This window comes from Cupressus sempervirens, chromosome 3 (assembly GCF_028749045.1).
Source record: "Cupressus sempervirens isolate cs-2001-9-10 chromosome 3, ASM2874904v1, whole genome shotgun sequence".
Lineage (NCBI taxonomy): Eukaryota > Viridiplantae > Streptophyta > Pinopsida > Cupressales > Cupressaceae > Cupressus > Cupressus sempervirens.
In genome coordinates this window covers 698,803,621-698,828,772 of record NC_143120.1, presented here as the reverse complement: position 1 = coordinate 698,828,772, position 25,152 = coordinate 698,803,621, and the positions used below count along the sequence as shown (strand labels likewise).

The window sequence follows — 25,152 nt, the reverse complement described above, 5'->3', positions numbered from 1 at the left end:
GGCCTCCTAAACATCAAGTTGCCTGATATTTACCAAGTACACTGAGTAATGGCCTCTTGAACATCAAGTTGCCTGATATTCACCAAGTACTTTGAGTAATGGCCTCCTGAACATCAAGTTGCTTAATATTCACCAAATATGTAACACGTGCATAGGTTATGTGAACACTAGGAACATTATATTCATGGTCTATTTGAGGAAATTAACTCATAATGCAAGATATAATCTATCATGATCTACTTAGACATCATAAGATATCCATCGTAATAGAAGATTAAGTTATTGTAAAATTGTCACTTTCGAATAACTTTAACAAATACAAGTGATAATCATTTTGAAGTCGTTACTTCCTCATAATGTACACAGGGCCCAAACAACATTCATGATTAATAATAAGATTCATTACTACAATAAGAAAATATGCCGAGACTCATTCTTAGTAATTATAATCTTATCAAGTTTACCTCGGATGTGTTCCACCTTCATTTTACAAGAGGTTTTGTGCGGATGGTAAAGAACCACGAACTCCCTCTTAATCAAGTATTCACAAAATTTTGAGATATATTGAAGTTCTTTAGAATACAAGTTTCTCTGATTCCAAGTTTGAATTACTGACTTCAACAAAGGAAGCTTGATGTTTGAGTCTGTCAGGACATTTCGCTGTAGTGTGACCATAGTTGTTGCATCTATGACATTGAACGGTTATTTACCATTTTTGCTCTTTTTCCTTTTCAAATTAGTGGGGGCAATCTGAATGTCTTTATTTGTGGATTCCGTGCCGATTCCTCTAGATATTAGATTACACTCTTCTTGAATGCAGTCAGCTTTTAGTCTATCAAATTTAGGGAGCTTGGAACAAGCACTTATTCCTTGTCTAAAGTTTTCCCAAGAGCTAGGGAGTCCATTTAACGTTACCATAGTTAACTCTTTACTATCATAGATGTGACCATTTGTTGAGAGTTGGTTTCTTAATTCCGTTATCCTCATAAAGCATGAGGTGATGGTCTCTCCTTTATTCATTTTAATATTAGAGAGTTTGTTTTTAAGAGTGAGGATCCTACTAGTGTGTTTGATCTCAAACATGTTTTCTAGGGCTTTGAACATATCATATGTAGAGTCTAACTTTGGATAATAGGTAGTAGATGATCTTTTACTCCGTCTATTAATAATTCAATTTCTTTGGTATTGTCCTTCTCCCATTAAATCTTTTCATCATTCTCATTGGATTTAGAAGGATTATCTATGATTTTTTTTAACTCATGGTTTCTTAGTATTAGCATCATTTTCCGTTTCCAAGCTTCAAAGTTTGAAACACCTTCAAGCCTATCTTCGAGTCTCATGCCATTTGCCATTTTGAGATGGTGTAATGATTTTTTGTAATGTCCCTGGTTGGCTACCTCTGAAGAGTAGGGACAATTATCATAAACGCTTTCTCTTTACAACATTATAACACTTAACTTTGTTAATAGATCTATGTTATGTAGACTTGTATTGTAGAACTTTTTGCAATACTATGTCCTTAACACTAATTTTGTCTTATGACAAAGCTATTTTGATATTCGATTGATAGTTTTGTATTGGCAATTGTCACTATAATGTCTTCCTGATATATATATTCTCTGATAAATATTATTTAGTTTGAATATCTTAGATCCATGGAAGTCTCAAGAAAATAATAACTTGTTTGTACTTATGTTAGAAATGTTCAGATGATGGCTTTATAGATTACTTCAATTTGATATTAACTTCTCTGATATAAGGATATCTTAATATCAGATTTGTGCCACAATTCCTCTTGTAGCTCTTGTGTATACAAGCTTGGGACTCTTCTCATAGAATGTTACTTTTGCCGTGAGTAGTAGTTGCAAGCTGAGCAGGTTCAAATGAGATATGATTAGGATCTGCAATGGTCAGTCCCTTCTATGGTTATGCAGATGTAAATCTATATTCTCTAATTTCCACACTGCATATTTTCCACTTCTACATATGCCGTATATCTCTTCTTTCTGTCCATATGCAAACGGTGGTTATAATTTCAAGAGATTGCTCTGCGTACTGTGGTGGCCATTGTTAGTGGATGTCTAATGAATTGGTATCACTTGTTCCTCTAGTATTTTCTTACCTGATGCTTTCCTTATCCAGTCCTACAATCTCCCCATGCTCAGATGTATGGTATAGAAACATATTACATGACATCTTCCCTCAATTGAAGTTCATGCAGCCCGACTGACTGTAGAGAACTAAAACTGCAGATTGGACTTCTTAGATTGCTGACCGGTTTCATTCCCGTTCTTACTGATGAATCCTTTTAATCAATGTTTAGCTGTTACCATTGTTCTCTATAACCATGAGATTCACTCCCTTATTCGTTGTTATTTTACCCTTCTCTCATGCTCGCTGTTATGTTTCTAAGGATTCAGAATATATCTCCCTAATTGACTGCCACAAATCTTTGCTCTAAAGTTCAAAAACCTTCCCATCTATGCTCTGTTCGTCACACTCTCTTCATACTGCACATTGAACTTCCCTCGAGACCATAATCAAAATATGAACATGCCTCTTTATTTTATTATGTGACTTATATGTCTGAAAACTTATTGTTATTGTTGCTTGAACGGCAGGTCTTTCATCCTTTCTTTAATATCACTGAATGTTTATAGTTGTCTTCTCCCAACTAACCGACAGTGATATGAAGCAGATATAGAAGGAATGAATAATAAGGTCTCTGACATACTTCTTGCGCTAGTATTCAATAACACTGACTTGATGTCTCCAATAAACTATTGATTTTCCTGTTCACTATCTGCCCTCTGTATCCCCCGTATGTGATTTCTGCATCTATATATATATATGTCATTGTCATCCAGTCCTCCCTATCTCCCCTTCCTTTTTTGCTCATTCCATATTTCTTCTTATATATGGATGTGGCTATAAGGTTGTGATTCTTCATTTAGTTGGTTCTATCTTAATAAAAAGATTTGATTAATATATATTTATATTTTAAAGTTATAATATATAAAATATTTATATTGTTATATTTAAATAGGTAATTTAAATATATTACTCTATTTATATTATTATATTAATTTTCACTACATTAATGATATATTATATAATAGCTTAGTTGCCGATTCGTGAAACGAATCCGATTCGGGCACGTGAATCGGATCCGTGGATTTGGGATTTTTTTTCCCAATAATGATTCATGGAGGATTCGTGTGTGTGTGTGTGTGTATATATACATACTAAAACGAGAGAAATATACATAATTCTAAAACTAAATCATTTCATAGTATGAATCCATGATTCTAGTATGGATCTATGAATCTAGTATACTTGATAATTGATTTATTTTCATGATTATAAAGAAAATCAACACATTCACATTGGTTTACTGAATTACAAAATGAAATTATGATCCTTGAGGATCGTCAAGCCTGTGGCTTGGATCCTTGATTCTGCTTGTGGATCCTCACGCTGTGGCTTGGATCCGGGCAGGATCCTTGATTCTGCCTATGGATTCATCAAGATCCCTGGTCCACGGATCCTGATGGATCTACAGGCAGAATCAAGGATCCTGCCTGGATCCTCAAGCATCCAAGCACCAATGCGGATCCGGATTGGATCTGAATCCAGATCTGGCCTGTCTAGCACGAATCCGGTAACTAAGTATAATAGTAATAGATTTAATATATTTGTTTATATTTTAATTATAATGTATTAATTCAACATTATAATTTATTTTATTTTTACTATCATTATATATTTAATAACTTTTATTGGAGGAAAATAGGGCACATGACATTTTCAAGAAATATTAATTTTCTTTAAAATTATCTGATCTGATCTTTTCTTAAAACGTGCTTTGATACCGTTTTAAATTTGATAGATCAGATATGTCCAATATCTATAATTTCTCTATGATAAAATTTTATAGAATTTATTTGATTAATAATAATCTTAGAACTTCACAGTTTGTTTGTAATATTCTTGTTTGTCAAGATTTACAATTTTGTATGCCACTTATATTTGTTGGCAGATTTGACTGTTATGAAGAGCAGAATGAAAATACATTCGAAGACTTTTTTTTTTTCTGTGTTCCTTATCCTTATCCGTAGATAAAATAACTTAGAATTTACTGTCAAGCAGAGGCAAGATCATGTAGAAGACTTTGATATTATGTATTCATCGATAATCTTATCCCTGCCTCTGGACTGCATATAAATATGGAGACACACCTAATAATAGACGTGCCTCCTATGTGGGAGACATGTCTGTTCTTAGGCATGCCTCCCTTCCAATATACATGCCTCTAAGGCACACACCAAATTAGTTGCTAAACAAGTCAACTACACAATGACCGATCCATAACTGATATTAATAATCAGTAAATCAAGTTGATAAGTAATGATGTTTAGTATGTATGTGCATATCAGAATATACACACACACACACACACACACCATAGTTATGAACTTCTTCATTTACTCATGGATAAGAATGAAAACTCATTACGTTTTATTTGTTTGACTGAAGCTACAGATATCTAACAACAGTGAGTCCCAACTGAGCTGAACTTGAAACCATTTTTATGGTCAATGACTATTTTGCATAGTTACACTACCCGTCAAGGACATGGAGACGACAAAACAGGTTTCCAGGAGGTAGGTGCAAGGGGCTTCAGTTTTGGGGTCGATGTCGGGGGGTGGGTGGTAGGGGGCGTGTATAGAGTATAATATGGAGACTATTAAGAAGTAAAATAGAAAAAATGCAAATGCAAATGCTAAATAGTAATTACTTGAACATTGAAGTATCAAATATCTAATTACTAATTAGAAATTAGAATACTCAGGTACTATTTAAATTGCTGAATTGACAATTGGAAGATTCTATTATGTCAAAACAAGTACAAAATGTCGAAATGAGGTGAAAGAGGCTTTTAATCATCCCTTGAGAGGTCGAGTTTCAAGGTAAACTCCTCATAACTGGAACTGCTGAACTCCTCAAGATTTAGATCCACCAAAGGAACACCAACCAACGGTACATCTGAAGCTATTGCATCCTCATCCTCGTTGATCTATGAGGGTTCATCTGACACTACATCACATCATGCTGCTATGCTCTCCTTGTAGACACATTTCTTGTAGTCAGAGATATGCAAGGCACTATGTATAACCACTAGCTTCTCCACTCTCCTAGAGGCAAGTCTGTTCCTCTTAAGAGATTGGACAAATCTAAAAGTAGACCAGTTCCTCTCAGAAATGAAGAACTAGAAACCTGAGATAGAAAATGAATGGCTAGTGTAGTAGCTGTTATTTTTGTCCATGACAAGTATGCCACAAAATCGGGTCCTCTTATGCCATCGTTCTCATATCTACGTTTGGCACAACCTTTTAACCCCTAGGAGTAGCAAATTTCATCCACTTAGTCTGAATCTAGCTGACAGGTTCAGCATCATACATCCTATCAATGCACCTGAAGAACCCTTCATCTCATCATCTTGAATTGGTGTACATGTACCAAGCCCAGGCATGTACCACTTCAGATTCAAAGCATAAACAATGATGTGCAAGGGAGTATTCAAGTTGTCCTATCTCTAATGAATAATAGGCCAAATGTGCTCTTTGTAGAATGCTAAAGTGGGGTCCTCCCACACAACTGTCCTCATCTGCCAAGCATGGAATCAATGCACTCATACACCTCTCTAAGGATAGGTGCATCCCCATCCCCATATATGATGACTTGGGAAACTAGAGTGATGATAAAGTGTGTATCTTACACCATTTCAAAATGCATCACTTTTCACTATCTTCTTCACCCTCCTCCCCTCCTCTGCTCTGTCTCGCTTGATCCCATTGTTTTTAATCTTGCTTTATAACCATGAGTGGCAACGATTCTTGCAATTCAAGTACTTTTTTCAAAAAGAATGAAATAGGATGCATATCTAGTCTCAATTGAAGAACTCCTTCATGAAGCTCCCAAAGAGTGCAAGTGAAACGTGTTGGTTGTAGATAAACATCTGTTAGGATTCACAGGTACTTTGGGGGGGGGGTGAATCAGTACATGCAAACACTTAATACTAATCAAGCATACACCTGGCAGTAGCAAATAAAGCATAACAAAACTAATTCACCACACACATGAGACACATAACACAATGATTTTGGTCTCGCGGAAATTGTTGATTAGAAGGTAAAACCGTTGTGGGGATGGTATCCACAAGTCTTCACTATTGGTTTAAATGAGTATTCCCAGTTAACAGCATTACCCTTTTCGAGGGTTCACCTGTTAGGTGTGATCTTGTATCTTGTTAGAAGTACAATTAGATCTGCTAAGATCTACCTTGTTAAAAGATTTACAAAACTCTGTTAAGAACTTAAGAGTCTTCCTTGCTAGGAGATTTACAACTTTGAACTTGTTAGGGTCCTCCCGATCTAGTGATTTACTGGTTGTAACTATTTGGAAACAACCAAATCTGTGATTTGTAAATGACACTTTTTGCTTGTTTGTTCCCTTATTGTAGTGTCCCCTCTTTTGGACTAAATTTGAATGTTGTAACTTGCAACCATTTGTTAGTAAGTATAGAAAAATTATGTGAAATATATTAAAAATATTGGATTAAGTAAATACTAAATATTAATCTAAATACTACCCATACTACCCTTCCTAATCCTTCGGAAGAGATTCTTATCAAATTACCTAAACCTCTGGTGAGAATTATATCTCGATTAGGTAATTATCATATAAAGAACATCTTCCTTAGGCCTCTTTAGGATCTCATTACTTGGTAGAGATCCCACCTCTAACCAAATCTCTTATCTCTGACATATGCATATGTTTGACCACTACAATATATATTGTCTCTAAGAGATTCTCTACAAATCTCTCTCTGGGTTCCAATTTGGAATCCCGACATTCCATCAAGAATGCCCTCTAATCTTTGATTTTCTTAAAAGAAACTCGTCATTCTAATGAATGACCTCCACCAAGTTCTCACTTGATCTCTATGAGAACTATAAAGTTCTAATCTCAATCGGCCTTGTTCTTGATAATTTTATCTACCAAATGATTCATATTTATTTATGAAATAAACATATCAAATGAACACACCTTTGGTTCCCTTTAGTTTTTCATTTTATAATCCTTCATAGAATACATATTACTTCAATTCCCAACATTCAATATCTATTAGTTTAACTTCTTTACTTTCTCTACTCTGATGGTTTTGTAGTTCAACTCTCTTAGAAATAATTGTTTTTTTAATCCTCCCATATTTTATTTATCATTTGTATCCTTTTCAAAGAGTTGCAAACCTTCATAATCACAATCCTTTGTGAAAAGTCACAACCCTTCATAATCACAATCCTTTGGAAAAGTCATAACACTTTATAATCAAAATCCTTTGAAAAGTCACAACACCTCATAATCACAATACTACAAAAAAGTCACAACTTTTCATAATTAGAATCTTTTTGAAAAGTCACAACTCTTCATAGTTAAAATATTTTTAAATAGTCACAACCATTTATAATTAGAATCCTTTCTAAGAGTCACATCCTTTCATGATTGAAAATATTGAAAAAGTCACTTGTTTTCTTCCCAATCCTCTTCTAATAATTCTTCTTTAACTCCTCTCTTCTTCTTTTCTTCCTTACTCTTTAAAATGAACTCTCCTCCCTTTTATACCTTAATTTTAAAGAGTCACATTTTTTTATTACATCTCTTGACTTTAGATTTAGTTAATTTATATTATATTATTTCTTGCTTATCTATTTTGTATTTATTATCATTTATTATTAAAATCTTATCTAGAAGGATAATCTACTTTTTACAATATTCTTTTCTATTTAATTAAATTAATTAATTTATTCATATTAAATTTATTATTATTTAATTATTTTAAATATTATACTAACTATTATTTTATTCTTTAATATATTATATATGTAATTTTTATTTCTTATTATCATTTATTTAATTATTATTTAAATTATATTTTAAAATGTGGACATGATAGTCTGTCCTTCCTTAAAGTGCTTGTCCTTAAGCAATTAGATAGTTTCTTCTATTGATTTGAAAGTTGTATGCCTTTTAGGTTGTTTTCATTGACATGATTGACCTTATTCCAATTTTCGTTGGCTTTCTATGTTACTCTTTCATATGAATTATTTCCCTCCTCTTTTACCTTGTAGGATGGCAAGATCATGCTCTAATACCACTATAGCGTCCCCTCTTCCAGACTAAATTTGAATGTTGTACCTGTAACCATTTGTCAGTAAGTATAGAAAAATTATATGTGAAATATATTAAAAATATTGGATTAAGTAAATATTAATCTAAATACTACCCATACTGCCCTTCCCAATCCTTCGGAAGAGATCCTTCTCAAATTACCTAACCCTCTAGTGAGAATTATATCTCGATTATGTAATTATCATATAAAGAACGTCTTCCTTAGACCTCTTTGGGATCTCTAGTAACATTACTTGGTAGAGATCCCACCTCTAACCAAGTCCCTTATCTCTGACATATGCATATGTTTGACCACTACAATATATATTGTCTCTAAGAGATTCTCTACAAATCTCTCTCTGGGTTCCAATTCGGAATCCCTACATTCCATCAATAATGCCCTCTAATCTTTGAATTTCTTAAAGAAACTCGTCATTCTAATGAATGACCTCTACCAAGTTCTCACTTGATCTCAATGAGAACTATAAAGTTCTCATCTCAAGCGGCCTTGATCTTGATAATTTTATCTACCAAATGATTTATATTTATTTATGAAATAAATATATCAAATGAACACACCTCTGGTAACCTTTAGTTTTTCATTTTATAATCCTTCATAGAATACATATACTTAAATTCCCAACACTCAATATCTATTAGTTTAGTTTCTTTACTTTCTCTACTCTGATGGTTTTGTAGTTCAACTCTCTTAGGTATAATTGTTTTTTAATCCTCCCATATTTTATCATTCATGTCCTTTTCGAAGAGTTGCAAACCTTCATAATCACAATCCTTATGAAAAGTCACAACCCTGCATAATCACAATCCTTTGGAAAAGTCATAACACTTCATAATCAAAATCCTTTGAAAAGTCACAACACTTCATAATCACAATACTGCCAAAAAGTCACAACCTTCCATAATTAGAATCCTTTTGAAAAGTCACAACTCTTCATAGTTAAAATATTTTTGAAGAGTCACAACCATTTATAACTAGAACCCTTTCTAAGAGTGACATCCTTTCATGATTGAAAATATTGAAAAAGTCACTTGTTTTCTTCCCATTCCTCTTCTAATAATTCTTCTTTAACTCCTGTCTTCTTCTCTTCTTCTTTACTCTTTAAAATGAACTCTGCTCCCTTTTATACCTTAATTTGGAAGAGTCACATCTTTTTATTACATCTCTTGACTTTAGATTTAGTTAATTTATGTTATATTATTTCTTACTTATCTATTTTGTATTTATTATCATTTATTATTAAATCTTATTTAGAAAGATAATCTACTTTCTACAATATTCTTTTCTATTTAATTTAATTAATTAATTTATTCATATTAAATTTATTATTATTTAATTGTCTTAAACATTATACTAATTATTATTTTGTTGATAATATATTATATATGTAATTTTTATTTCTATTTCTCTACTTGAATATGATTTTCTTATCATCATTTATTTAATTATTATTTAAATTATATTTTACAATGGGCACATGACACTTATGCTCTCTAATCTCTTTCTGCTGCATTGTGCACTTTTCTTCTCTATATCTTGATCACAATCTAGATCTCCCTTCTTCTAGCTCAACAACAATTGTCTTCCTTTATCGGTTATGATCAACAATACACAATCTATTTGTTACAAATCCTTTATATTTTCCTGTGACCTTTTGCCTCTTAATCTTGACCCTCCATTTCAATTTTGTGTTTCCCTCTCTATTTTCTCAAGCAGTTTAGGAATCTCAATGATTAGACTCGATCGGGTTGACTTTTGTTCATGTTTACCTGTCCAGTGCTCGGACTAGTCGAAACGTGTTACATGTGGAGTCCAAATGTATTACAATAGGTGTGCCAAGCTTGTTACATAATCCATAGTAATAAATCTCTTTTCTTAATCTCCAGTGTTGGATGCACGTTATCCAATGTATATCTTCCTTGACCTCTTTATTGGCTGACCATAGTTTACCATGCAATCATCTCTTGTTACTTAGTGATCACCGATTACGACAAGTGTTCACATGAGGCTTAGTAACCTGTTGTAAACATAGTTCTCACTGATCAAAGGTATACCACGATTGCCATCAATGATAACCATTTGATAGTCATATACCTTCCAATCATCTCAACAATCTCATCAATTGCTCAATACCAACAACATCTGCACATCTGTTGCATCGCTAACATCTCCTCTAATCTACTCAATTTTCCCCATATCCTCGAGTGCAATGTGTATGACATACACAACATGGAGTCCACCAATTATCTTTGTATGCTGGCTCAATAAGCTTCCCTACAGCTCTATGCACATTTGTTGTATTTGTCACTACTTGGACTATGTTTTGTGACATAGTTGTTATCCAAGATCAAGGTCATCAATTGGTGCTTACTTGATAGCTCATGTGACACTCTCTTTGCCGCCATCGACATCTTTTCCTTATAATAATGTCGAACTACATGAAATGGGATGCCATTGTCAAACAACTTTCCAATGGAATCATCTATTTGATCTCTCAGGTGTGCATTGAAGATATCAACTATGGGGTTACTTTGCATCTTACATTTCCCTTTCTCTTGTGGTGATTCAGCCATAGCACTGTGAGTGGATGAAGGTCTCGAGGCTAATGTTGACATTATTCCCACTCTTTGATGTGATGTATGAGTGGAACCATGTGGTTTCCTTGCATTTGCCGCCGCTGAATTTGTTTAGTAGTGTGAATATGTTGCCTACCAAACAAGGTAGTAGGCATTGCAACTCCCATGTCATCTGGAACACCCCAAAGCTTGTTGAACTCAATTCTATAATGCAGATTTTTGGCCCTCTTCAAAAAATCATATGCTCCCACATCTTCTCTTGGCTAAAAGAGGAAGTGTGCATGGTGCTCCCAAACCATTCTGTACCACAAATGTTGCATTTCCATTTTGTCGTGCTACCACCTGTTGGTGTTGTTGTTGTTATTTTTTTGCAAACTGTTTAAGAGGATATTTGGGATCATAAGGATCCCTAACCTACTCTGCCAAAAGATGGAAGGGGCAATCAATAACAAGTGGTGCACTAACCATGGAACTAGTTTTCCTTTCTAGATTGAGTCCATGCTCACCCCTATCATTGGTTTCATCCTCATGCTCAAGTTCATATTCTGATTTGCTCTTCGATTAGAATGAATTTCCTTCTCATCCTCATTCATATCATGACAATGAGAGTTCCTTTTGACACTGCATTTCACGAAGTGGGAAAATTTTCAATAAGCACATATTTTCGGTGCAGGGCCTACTTTAAGACTAAAAGAAATAAAACTATATTTTTATTTTTTCAACAAATATAAAATTGTAAAACAAAATCAAAATTTAGAAAATGAAACAACAAGAAATGAAATAACAAGATATAAAATAACATTGAAAATCAGAAAAAATAAAATCAGTGTAACGGTGACACTAGGTTTGTGGGATGTCATGACACTGGGAAGAGCTTTCGGAATGGGGGAATTAAGGGCCTCAATTTTGGGATGAGTAGGGGGACGACTGTAGGGGGTGGGGGGTAGTGGGTATTGTATAGTATACATATAGAACTTGAAATGCTAGTTATGAAATGATGTTTCAGTACAACATACCAAATTGAAGTACTTGAACAGAGCAAAATTGCAACACAAACCAAAACCATTGAACATTCAACATAGTAACATAGTACATACCTAATAATAACATTCAAAATCAAAATACATTTATATATTTGAGTACCCGTCCTAGTGGCAACATGGTTGTGGAATGGTGGAGGTGGGGGTACTAGGGTACTCCAAGTACTTGGTGCAGGGATATTTGAGGGCATGTAATTCGAGGTTTTGGTGGGTGCAAATCCCTGGTTTTCATTGAAAACAAAAATCACTTAAAAACTCTACCTTTTGGTTGAAAAATCTCCATAACAAGGTGAAAAATCTTCCTTCTATTCTTCTTCTTGCTCCTTCTCACTCCTCTTTTACTTGCAATCAATTCTTTCACTCCAATCATGCTTTTTCTGAGCTTTTGAAATGAAGTTTTGAGGGCCTTTTGTAGGCTAGGAAGGCCTTATATGGGCTTCACATCCACTTGGGGTTCACATAGAACAAGAAAACAAAGTAAAAAATATATTTTTAAAACACATTCAAAAGAGTAGTCATTAATGGTGAATGCCCAAACTTCCCCCATAATGTCTCGAGGATGGTGGTTGACAAGTGGTGCGGCTAGGGATCTCGAGACGACATCTCCCCATATTACAAACAATAGGCTTTGGTGGGGATATGTCTCCCCGTGGAACACTGCTATTTTGTCAACTGTTAGAATTAAACCATGGACAAAAATAACAATTACATGCAAATATAACCAATATCAGAAAATAATAGATCACACAGAAAAGAACGCAAGACATCAAGATTTAACGTGGTTCACCCAAACCTTGGGCTACGTCCACCAAATATCAAGTCCAATATTTTTACGATCCAGTGATTACAACCTGATTACAATCAGTAATCCCTTACAGCTCAATACCGCCATAAGAACCAATTTCGCACCATCTTATAAAATAATCCCTAACCCTAAGCCCTTTTTATACAAGTATTAAACCACTTTAGGGTTATAATTAATAATTACATGTCGGCCCAAAATCCCGATTAAATAGGGCCCAAATTTTTTTTCTAGGGCGAGGCCCCAAGCCCCAAAGAATTTATGATGTACAGTACTTTCTTGATTAGTCACCACAATCTAACATCAACAATAGGAAAACTTTTATTGCTCATCTTCTAATAAAAAATGAGCTTCTTTATGAAAATGGAAACAAAAAGGTCTTGATTCACCACAGTTGCTAGAGGAACTTTAGTTGTCAATTATAGTGCATTCACATTTGCACCACTTGTGATGGGTCAAAGAGAGACATTTGACATGGCTACATTTGGTGTGTAAGTGATCTTGAGGATTTGTGACTTCAATCGGCTTTCAATGCAGTCACGAAACTTGCAACATATGTCATCTATACAATTAGATTTAGGGCCTCTCCTTGAACATGTGGGTGTATTGTGTGGTCTAAATTTCTCTATTAATGCCACACAACTTTGATTATGTCAACCTATTTTATGCATACGTTTTCATTATGTGGGTGTATTGTGTGGTCTTAATTTCTCTATTAATGCCACACAACTTTGATTATGTCAACCTATTTTATGCATACGTTTTCATTATGAAGTGCTTAAGAACTATCAATATCTCACGTGGTGGCAATGTTTGTCCAACTTCTAGAGGTAGAGAATCAAATAAAAAATTGATATTTGAATAGATATTAAAATAGGAGGCCGATTTTATTACCTTGGTCACAAGGAAGATGTACTAGCATGTTAGCCTCATCTTCACTATGCATCTTGTCTATTGGTCAAACTATTTCTCGAATAATTCAGTTCCTTTTGAACTAAGCTGTAGGGGGACAAAACTGACAAGGTGCTTTGCATCAAATTCGTCTTGTGATTCTTTTTCTCCTTTGCAATAGAATTCAAGAGCTTTCTTCCATCACTTGGATGAGTCTTTTCTGCTTGCTTTAGAAGGTGTCAAATTAAGTAACAAGAGGCACTACTGATGCCAAGTTTTCTGTTTAAAGAAAGAGTTAGTTTTCATCTTTTGACCCTTCCAACACCTTTTAAACTGTCTTGTCATCATCTAGGAATGGTTATACTTAACCAAATGGATCCATAAAGGATTCAACTCCTTTTTCTAGCTATGGAAAGAAATATTGTGCCTATTGCTACTACATCAAACATTCCACCATTGTATGTCATGTCCTCAATACAAATAAGGTATAGAACTCTCTTGCCAAGCATACTCTTTGATGAAAGGATTTGATACTAAGGTAATGAGTCACAAGCCTTCTAATCATTAACTTGCTTTACAAATTTCAGGAATATTTTGTCAACAATAGGAATTTTATTTCACTTATGTCTTTCAATCATATAGTAAGTGGTAGAGTTTCTCCTTGACAATGACAGCCAACACAATTTGATTCACAAAATTCAGTAGATGTTTTTTCAGTTGCCAACAATACCACATTCACACTTGTATCACTTGGGATGGGTTAAGGGGGGACATTGACACGTCTTGTAAATATTTAAGCCATGTTTCTCATTTTGAGCGATATATGAAAGTTTGTTACTTTGACTTGTGGTGCAGTGGGAATGCTTTTGTCTCATGTTATATTCACTATCAGTAACATCTTGGGACAACATTGGGAATTTCAAAAAATGACTTAAATTTAATAAGAAATGCATTTTTTTGCAAATTTCAATAAGGAGATGCATCTAATGAGTCAGTAAATGAGTAAACAAACCAAACAAGCTGATCTAGATATTTATAAATGCTGTAACAAACGGATTTTCATAACAAAATAAAGGAGAACTAGAAAGAGTTTTCCTCAACTAGTTATTGAAACAAAATATCTTGAATTCCTTTTCTTGAGACATTAACTGATTTTAACTACTAACAATTAATTGAGATAAGAAAACCAATTGAAATAATTGTAATAACGATCAATTGAAATAACTGCAATAATGATCAACTGAAATAATTGTAATAACAATCAATTGAAACAACTGTAATAATGATCAACTAAAATAACTATAATAACTATCAACTGAAATAATTGAAATAACGATGTACTATCTTTCCTTGCATACAAGTAAAGTAAATACATAACATGAAATAAAAAGAGGAACATACGAGAAGTAACTGGTGAGTCTTTAATTAGTTGTGCAAGCCTTGGCTTTTGGTAAGAGAAGCATTGACTTAGGCTTAACCTCCCAACCTCGAACCATATTCATCCCCACACAATCAAGACCCTCTCTACCCCGGGATCAGGCTTGGGATAGTTTTAGTCCAACCATTTGAGCATTCCGGTGTTTAGAATGTCAGCACAGTTATGGACAGACATGTCTGAATAACTGGCACTACTGACATCAAGTGATCATAGATGACAAACATGCCTTTAACGACCTTGGCCAAAGTTTTCGGATGGGTTCAATTATCCGATCACCACTGCTCGACTTGAGAACAGGAGAACAATAAGTATGAACATGCACGAGCTATTAAATGATTTTCTTTTTTCAAATAATTTAGAATTGTTATGTCATGTCTGATTTTTATTCCTTGTTAATGCAGATTTCTATTTCACCTCTTTACCTCTTCCTTGGCTATATAGCCGGGTGAGTCCCAGGTGTTTGAATCTTAGAGCAACCAGCTCTTTCTATTGATCCTCAACTGATATAAGAATATTATATGTTTCCAACATATCACATTTCTGTGACCTGAGAAATATAACTTTTAAGACTTGCAGAATAAATACCACTTGATTTTGATATTCAGTAGTAGAATAAAGATATGATATCATGTCATGGATACTTGGTCTTGACTCATCATAAGAAGTTTTGTCCTAAAGAGGAACTAATCGATGATATTAAACAAAGATGACTTATGGCATATTCTGGAACTGTATCTTACTGCTGTAATTTCAAAAAAAATGCATTGTATCTGGTAAAAACATATTGTAATCATTGGGATATGGGGGCAACCACACAACTTGGTAAAATTCAGAAAGTAATTGAGTCTTAGCTAGACGCTATGAATCAGCTCCTTCACAGAAAGAACTCTGGACGCAGTCACGTACTCAAGCAAGGAAAATATAAATGAAAGGAAAGTTATCGTGGCAGTAGGGAAAGAATGAAAATAAAATTTCAAAGGAATCCACCGTAAGAAATATTGTAGAGGTATGTCGTGAGGAATGAGACTCCCTGGCCTCTTACGGCTTTCATAATTTAAAGAGGTATTTGATAAACCTTTTGGCTTCCAAGAAGCCGTAACTTATAAAGGACTTGGCTTCTTGGACGCCAATATAATATGCCAAATGTGCATTTCGGTTTCTAGCAAGAAATTGAATAAATATTGGAAAATATTTGAAGGTTATTAATCAAGGATAATTTAAAATATATTTATCACTTGCACGTAGATGTATTTATGAGTTGGCACCATATTATATATTTTACCCAAGGTTGTATCTATTATTATGTATATGTATATACACGCTTTATTTGGAAGATTATTTTATCTTCTTGTATATGTATTTAAATGTACGTATTAGATAAAATCTTGTATAAAAATAATATTATGGTGTCACATTTATTTCTATATCTATGTGCATATACATAAATATACATTATAATGATGTGGTGTAAAATCCAATCAAAAGCCATTTGAGGTACTCATTATTTTAAATTGATTAAAAATAACTAGTATTTTAAATGTTTATTTAATAGCTCATGTGTGTCCATCGATTATATCCTAATTTTCAAGTCGCTAGGTCCTTACCAAGACAGTTAAAGGTCATACCTGTTGACCCGATAATTGGACTAAGTTAGTATCCCATTCCATTGATCCCGTTTAGCAATGCTTCTCTCCTTCATCTTCTCTTGCAACCACTCGTGCAACGTTTTCCATGATAATAACAAGTTCTATGATAAATCCATAATAACATTTAATTGAGATAAGAAATTTAATTATTAACCATAATTCTGAAACCAAGCAATTGCTAATCATCATATGACAAACAATGGATAATGACCATCATCATTAAACGGTTAACATAATGAATACAACGGATATATTTAACTACTCTTTTCACATGATTATGAAAGAAAATCCATTCAATTTAACGGTTTTAAATAAATTTAAATTAGGTCAAAATTTTGGATGTAACAAATGTAATATATAAAAAAATCACATCCTCATGTGGAATGTCGATGGCTGGCAGCTATAGTCAAAGACTTTGAACTTTGAAATAAACTAAAACTAGAAAATTGTCTTTGTAAAAAGATAAGCAAATACAAATGTCAAGTACAATATAAAACTAGTTTACCACTTCGTCTTCCCCTTCCTAGTAGCTCTAGTAAAATCTATGGGAGTGGGAGGGGGTCAAGCCCTAACAGTCCATTGTGCCTGTGCCTGTGGCTATCAAACTTGGATGTAGCTAGTATTGGCACTGGCAATGACTCTTCATCATCTGTGTCCTCACTCTTACTGCCCTCCTTTTGAATGTCATCCAATCCCGGTGCAAAACCCCTCCTTCGATTCTAGATTTGCTTGAGAAATCTCTTTGAATTTGCTTCGAATCCACGTCAAATTCACTTGCAATCAATCTACAAGGATGCCAATGATTATTTTTCTCCACCAAAACTCTTCTCTCCTCCAAAGGCTGCAAATTGTAAAATGGGCCACTAAATGGTAACTTGTTGGGTGTCCCACTTTTACTGGTTCCCCCCATGAGATTTTCGCAAGTTATCGGGAGAAGTATGCAACTTCTCATGAGATTTTTCGGACTTTTTGGCAGAAACTTTTAGTGTGAAAACTATAAGTTTTCTTGTTTTGGAAAACTTCTTGTAAGAAGCCGAGAATTCTGCCACTAGTCAGTGATATTTTGATCTATGGTTCATACTTTGTTTTAAAGCACTTTTTTGATTTAGAAAATGTATTGTTTGCACCCCTTAGAGTCTCTTTGTTTGTTACAAAATGGTGGCATAACTAATGCACGAGCCATGAGGATGACATTGAAAACAGTTTTGTAGAGGTTTGAAAGAAACATGTTATCTTATTGGAAATAAGGAGGGACAGTATGTCAATTTTTCACATTTTTGCCAAGGTGTGAACCAACCTAAGTACAAAAATATTGATATATTAAACAGTTTTATTGCCAAGTATTCACAAGTCGAAAAAAATGTCATTTGAAGTGTAGGTTAAGCGTGAGATTCTATACCCTAACCAACATGGATCCAAACAGAATTTGAAGCAAGGAAAGGCACCAATCAAAATCTCACTTAGAAAGTCCTATGGCAAGTCATAGAATAATATTTTCTAAGTCTGGATTCAAGCGGAATTTGAAGCAAAGAAAGTAATCTATATTTCGATGAAGAATACAGCATGAAAAGGGGCAAAAGAGTTATTGAAGTCTAGCAAGTGGTGCATAGCACACAATTCTAGTGAATGTTTCAATGAGAAATGTCATGCTTGAAAAGTTTTCTTGCACATGTGAAACATCTACTTGTACTGCATAGCTATAAGTTAGCTTCTCATATTTCCATAGGTTATTTTCTTTTGAAATCTGGTTGCTCTTCCAGCTGTAGATATGTCCTTGCAAAAATAACAAGACAAAGCTTCTACCTTTATGCAAAGTTTGGCTAAGATTAGCACAGATTATCTGGATAGGCTTCTACTGAATTCAGAGCAAATTTGAGGCACTACATGATCACCAATTTCCTCATCTTTTTCAATTTGGTAATCATGTTTGGATTGTCTTGGATAATCAAGGGTTTCACAACAAATATCAGAAGTGGAAGTCCATCTAATTGGCATCCTTAGTGTTGCAAACTTGAGCAATGTTAAGCTGTACAAACTGTGCAAGTGCTAATAATATTATTTGTCAATCTAATAATATAGCTATTTTAGGATTTGGCTATTCTTTTTTCTTATCCTAGTGAGATCTATTCAAGATATTCTAAGATAGAAATCAAACATTAGGTCATCAAAACAAGCAATGACTTTATTTACTAAATAAATAAACTGGATAAGTGCAAGAAGATTGGAAAACCAGCACGGATAAATTTTATGGAATATCATGATTTTCTGACTGGAAAAATTGTAAAACTGGCCGAGTGGCGAGAAATTGTGATTTCTGCTACAAAGACTTGAACTCTAATCATAGCTATGTATCAGATTAATTAAATGAAGATGCTCCCTTGCTTATTTTTTTTCTCAAATTCTCATTCCCATTTTTTGTGAAGGGAGTGAATAGATAGATTGCCTCTACTGTCAACTTGCATATTGAAACCAAATATGATGGTATATTATTGTTATTTGTTACAGAACATCGAGGAACATGTGAGTTCTTATTCTTAGCATTGTAGAATATTGGCTATTGTAAATAGCCAATGCTTGAAGTTCTTCCTGCAGCTACTACTGATGACTTTGCTAAGTTTAAAAGGATTCTCAAGAATATATAGATGGCCTTGGCTAACACGTTGAAGTTTAATATTGTTTTAAAATAAGATATTTTTTCCCTAATAAACAGTACTATATAAAGCAATGTCATGCATGTTTTGAGTTTGTGACTCTACTCAAAGAGTTGGCAATGTAGAGACTGGAAATGGGCTGTTTACAAGCTGAATAAAGTTGAACTGTCATGTATTGTCATATGGAATATGCAAATTAAGATTTATCATTCCTTTTTTCCCTGGTTATGTAGATATGTTGGTAATCTGGTTGGTCGTTACTATAACCGCGAGGGTAAACCAACAAAAGAGCTTAAAGGAGTGGAAGCAAAGGCTGCCCGCGGCAGTCAACTCTTGGAAAAAAAAAAGGCATTTGAAGAGAAGTTGGCAAGCTGCAATTCTAGATGGAGTGAGCAAAATGGAGGCGAGGTGAGACATCTTCAGTTTTTTTAAATTTGAAAATTAATAAAACATCGTTTTGTACTTATAACATTATCATGAACAGTGAAATCCTGTTTGCATTTATGTTTTATGATTTGTGAAGATTATTATATGTATTATTCTTTAAACATAGAGGGTGACAATCTCAAAACATCGAATGCATTCACCATTCCTCACCCAGACTAGCGAACACTTGAATGTGCTTGGTTTACTAAATATGTCCCCTTGCCTTAGTAAGTATTACCTACATAAATGAAAAGTAATTTCATTAACATAATGACTGCTGATTAAGGTCCTTGGAGATGACTAAAAACCACATGGATCAAACTTACAAAATCAAAAAAAATCTACTCAAAAATTCTGTAAAGCTTTCACCTACTTAACATAAAGGCATCCTATCTGAGTGCTATGCAATAGGAATCTAACTCACAAGCTTTGTTAATATATATCTTCAACCTGCTGTATTCCTCACAGTCTAGATTTTGAACCCTCCATCTAGGAACTTATATATTCAAATACATGATTCTTTGCAGAATTTTGAAGTAATTGAAATCAGCTATGTTCCTCTGAGTTTCTGGCACAGGTTTCCAGGGACAGCAAAAAGTTTTGCCAATTTTGGGGATGGGGGGAGGTGAGCAGGGGCAGCAAATGGGGACGGTTATAAATACAGGGAATATCTAAAATACACTGAAATTTGCAAATACACGTCATTCATATGAAATGAAGTACAAAGCATGTCATTTAAACATTATAGAACCTTAACTACAACATTTGAATGCCATCTAGGAAATAATAACTTATTCAATACTCAATCAGTCAATTGTCAATATGCATATCAATATGTGAGCAAAAATATAAGTTTAGCAGTGAACAATATCACAGAAATATGGAAGTCTAAATATGCCCAAAGGCTAGAGGGCTGCCATAAAGTTTCAGCATCATGTTCAAGTTCAACATAAATAACAAAATATACAAAAATGGAGCAGATTGTTGCTCCAATTCTTCTGCCACCATGGCGTCAAAATCAGAGTTGTCATTCTCACCTTAGTCACAGGGTTTGCCGAATTTTCGGCTCCAGGTTCGAAATTCGGCGAACCCATAAACAATGTTAAAAATTCATTCATGTTCGTCATTAATTCATATGGAATTGCTTTGTAGGGTTTTCTAGAAAAAAACTTGTGAAACCATGGCTTTCGTCTGCTAAAAGTGCAATAGTTTGAAGCTCGGCTGCACAAAAACAATTGTGTCTGCTACCTCGGCTATGACAAGACGATTGTTCTACATTTCCGACTGTGTCTGCATTTTTATGCATCTCCGTTTTGCTGCATCCAGTGTGGTCGACAGTGGGTTTGTGTTTGCTCTAGCGTGGTCGACAGTGGGTTTGTGTTTGCTCCAGCGTGGTTGAGGTCGTCTATCGGAACTCCATTTAACTTTTTCATTTATCGGTTTAGGTTTGAAATAATTGATAACATTATTACTATTATGATAACAAAATATGATTTGTAAACGAAAACATAATAATAAATATAGTTTATATTATTTTAATAGTTTATGATAAGGTTTTATTTTTATTTTTAATGATTTGTATAAACTATATTATAAGGGGCTGAGTTGGAGATTCATATAATAATAGAGTTTATAATAAAATTATTTTTATTATTTTTTAATCAAACATAAACATTAATAATAAATAACATTATAATAATAAATAAATTAGACATATAATAATACTAATAAATAAATTCATAAATATATTATAATAATAATAAAAAATATATTCATAAATATATAATAATAATAATAATTAATAAACTCATAAACATGTAATTAATTTTTTGCATGAAACTCATAAACATATAATAATAATAAATAGCTTACATTTTTTTTAAAAGTTACATAAGGCGAATTTTATGTCGAATTTTTTTCAATTTTTTTAACTTGTCGAACTTCATTCAAAGTTCATAGTTGTCGAACTCGAACTCGAACTCGAACCTTGTGACTTAGATTCTCAGTAGCATGCTCCATAGGAAGCGTAGTCTCATCCAATGGAACCCCAACCAATCCTGGTGCTGTCTCATACTCATATATCTGGACCACATCCTCAAGCTCAACCAAAGTAATGTGACTCGGACCCAGCTCAGACTCGGCAAGGGTAACTTGACTTGTGACCCAGCTCGGACTCGGCAGTGACTCGACGATGACTTGGCAAAGTGAAAAAACCTCAAAATTTTGAGATTTTTTAGGATTTAGAGAACATTCCAAGCACCCATTATTGAATAAAGCTTAAAGACACAATAACATCATTAAATAGAAGATAATTTGATCATAATTGATAATGCACATACTTAAAACTTAAAAGTCAAACATACGTCGATTACATAAGTACAATACTACAAAGGTAAATTGCTAAATACTATATTACTAGTAACTAAACAATAGTTGAAGGAAATATTATAAAAGTAAAACATAGAATCATATATAAAATGATAAATCTATGCAACCCATCAAAATGTATATGTATTATGAAATCCAACATATCAATAGTTATCATCAAATGTTCCAAATTCTGATCATATGTTAAGTTAAACAAAAAGTTAAAACAAGACTATAGCTATGGCTCCTAGTCGGAGTCCTCATCGTCATCCTCATCCTCATTCCCAACCTCAACCTCAACCTCAACCTCAGGCTCAGTATAATCTATAAAATGCCTCTTAGTAAGGCATCTAAGGTAGGTCCTGGATGACTAATTAGTCATAGCATCAGCCTGTGAGGTGCCTCTAGGATCAACTATAGTCTCTGGCTCTGCCAATGCCTGTGAGGTGTCACTAGGAACAACTGGAGCTCTCTGGTCCTCTGCTACCATAGCCACAGCCTCAGCCTGGCCCTCTCTATCTGCCTGGTCAACCCACTATAGGTCCTCATCATCAAAGACAAGGTCAGTAGCCTCAGTGATCCACTTAGACTCTGGATCAACCTCCTCTAGAGTAATTGGAGAGGTGTCACTTCCAAAATCTCCCTTGTCCTAATGCGCAGGTTGTAATGCACCAAGTATTGATGTATATAGCCATATCCCTAAATAAAATTCTTGAGTGATTGCTGTGCAACTCTATGAAAGTTGGAAGTCAATGATATATAAAGACAGTTTGGAGGCTTCTATTGCAGATTTGACGATTCGTAATAAGATTAAACATGCATCTCTGATCCTCTCTCCCCTTTAAAATAAGCAAAGTGTATATAACATGGTTGGAATAACACCCATTGAAATGCCTTTCTCAGGCCTCCTCTGGTTCTCTAAACTGCTGGTTCTATTCTTATGAACAAATTCCTGATCTGAACCTTGCAATGATGTCCAGTACCAAATAAGCCTCAGAGGTAATAAGATTTTCGTTTCTGTCATGAACATATAATCTCGTAACATTAATCTAATATTTTTCAATAGCTGTATCAGAATAGATAAATGCCACACATAGTTAAGAACAGGAAGCACACGCACTCATAACATTAGCAACCTGATTAGGTAATTAAAAGAGAAAATATGACTAAAATGAGGCACAAATTAGGTAAAACAAATTTGGAAATAATAGAATTTAAAGTCGGAAAAACTTAAAGCTTGATCCTATGCTAGAAAATTATAATGGAGACTCATGAATTTTGGCTCCATCAGTGGCTCTCATTGGGGACATATGCCCCTTGTGGGCATAGTGAGCATCTCAGCTATCTCTGGAGGAGCAGACCTGCCAACACATAAGGTGTAATCAGCTCATGAAATAATACATATAAAAACCCAAAAAAATAAAAATACAGTAAAACAAAGAAAGGAAATATTACTCCCTTTATTTAAAGAATGGCTTAAGGTACTGTTCATGGACTGGGAAATCCTGCATTCGACCATTTGTATCCTGCAAAAAATAAGATTGTTCTCCAGCCTTTTCAAAGATGATAAACGGTCCTAACCACAAGGTCTCGAACTTACCGTGCTTTCCTTTGTCTTGATCTTTTGCATTCCATTTCAGAACCCAATCACCTACTTTAAGAGATCGGTTTGAAGATTTCTTGTCATGAAGAAATTTAACCTATTGCTGCTTATTAATATTCTGTTCCTGCACTAGCCTTCTTACCTCATCTAGCTCAATCAGTGCATTTAATCTATTCTCTATGAAATCGATATCTTCTAATTGTTCCTCAGTAACAAATTTGTAAACAAGCAATAAATTGTGATGTGAATATCAGGATTTAACTGTGTGATTTTGAGTCAAACACGATGACCCATGTTTCATGAGTAGTGATTTAACATGAATCCATCTCTCATGAGAATAAATGGAACACTTAGCACTCATTGGATCTAGGTGATGCTCACAGGGGTGAAGCACCGGGACTTCCCGGGAGGTCACCCATCCCAGTACTACTCCAGCCTGAGCGCGCTTAACTACGAAGTTTCCTCCACAGTTAAACCCAAAGCTTGCAACCCCATTTGCAAAACCTTCACCAAGTGTTGTGCCTTATGAACCATTCATTAGAAAGCCCCTTAAGCTCATCAATTGATAAGTAGGAGATGATTTCCACAGCTAGTCAAATTGTGATGTGAATATCAGGATTTAACTGTTTGACTCAAAATCACATAGTTAAATCCTGATATTAACATCACAATTTGACTAGCTGTGGAAATCATCTCCTACTTATCTAGCAATAAATTATTTAAAAGAAGCTTTGCTTCTTTCCCATAAACTAGGTTGAAAGGAGAAAAACTGGTTGACTTTTTTACCGTGATTCTATCTGCCCACAATGCTAGATTCAGCTTCGAATCCCAGGTGTGCTTTTTGTTGTCTAACATTCTTTTGATAATCTTCAGGATATTTTTATTGCTAGATTCGGCTTGTCCATTGCCTTGGGGATGATATGGAGACAGGTACAATATTTTAATGCCATATTTCCTACAAAATTCAGCAAACTCATTAGATCTAAAACACATACCATTATCTGCTATAATCTTTTGAGGAACTCTGAATCTAGTTAAGATGTTTTTAGTACGAAACTTAATTACTACTTTACTTGTAGATTGTTGAGTGGGTATAGCCTCTACCCACTTGGTAAAGTAATTGGTAGCCACTAGAATCCAACTATGCCCACTGCTCGACTTATCACTAATTTCTCCTATAAAATCAATTCCACACATTTGGAAGGGCTCTTCCGCTTGTAATGTTTTGAAGGGAAGGGTGCCATCATATTTCAACTTACCAGAGAATTTTTGACAAGCCTCACACTTTCGAACATAAGCATGACATTCTTTAAAAAGCTAGGGCTAGGAATAACCTACTCGCAATATCTTATGCGCTGTAATTCTAGCTGAAAAATGATTGCCGCAAACTCCTTCATGCATCTTTTTGAGAATAACTACAGGCTGGGCAACATCTAAACAAAACAGTGAAATTCCATCCCG

At 34.3% G+C, this 25,152-nt stretch overlaps 1 protein-coding gene across 10 annotated transcripts in view; it reads left to right on the top strand.

The window, feature by feature from the left end:
• The window catches only part of LOC149568661 (membrane-associated progesterone-binding protein 4-like), a 158,174-nt gene that overhangs the window by 49,055 nt on the left and 83,967 nt on the right, over nt 1-25,152 (top strand). For all 10 annotated transcript variants that reach the window (XR_016362600.1, XR_016362599.1, XR_016362598.1 and 7 more), the window contains one exon: nt 19,529-19,703. Coding sequence is in view for 7 of the 10 variants with exons in the window: in XM_089821535.1 (XP_089677661.1) it covers nt 19,529-19,703 (175 nt within the window). In the remaining 3 variants the exon portion in view is untranslated. The remainder of the gene's footprint in view (nt 1-19,528; nt 19,704-25,152) is intronic.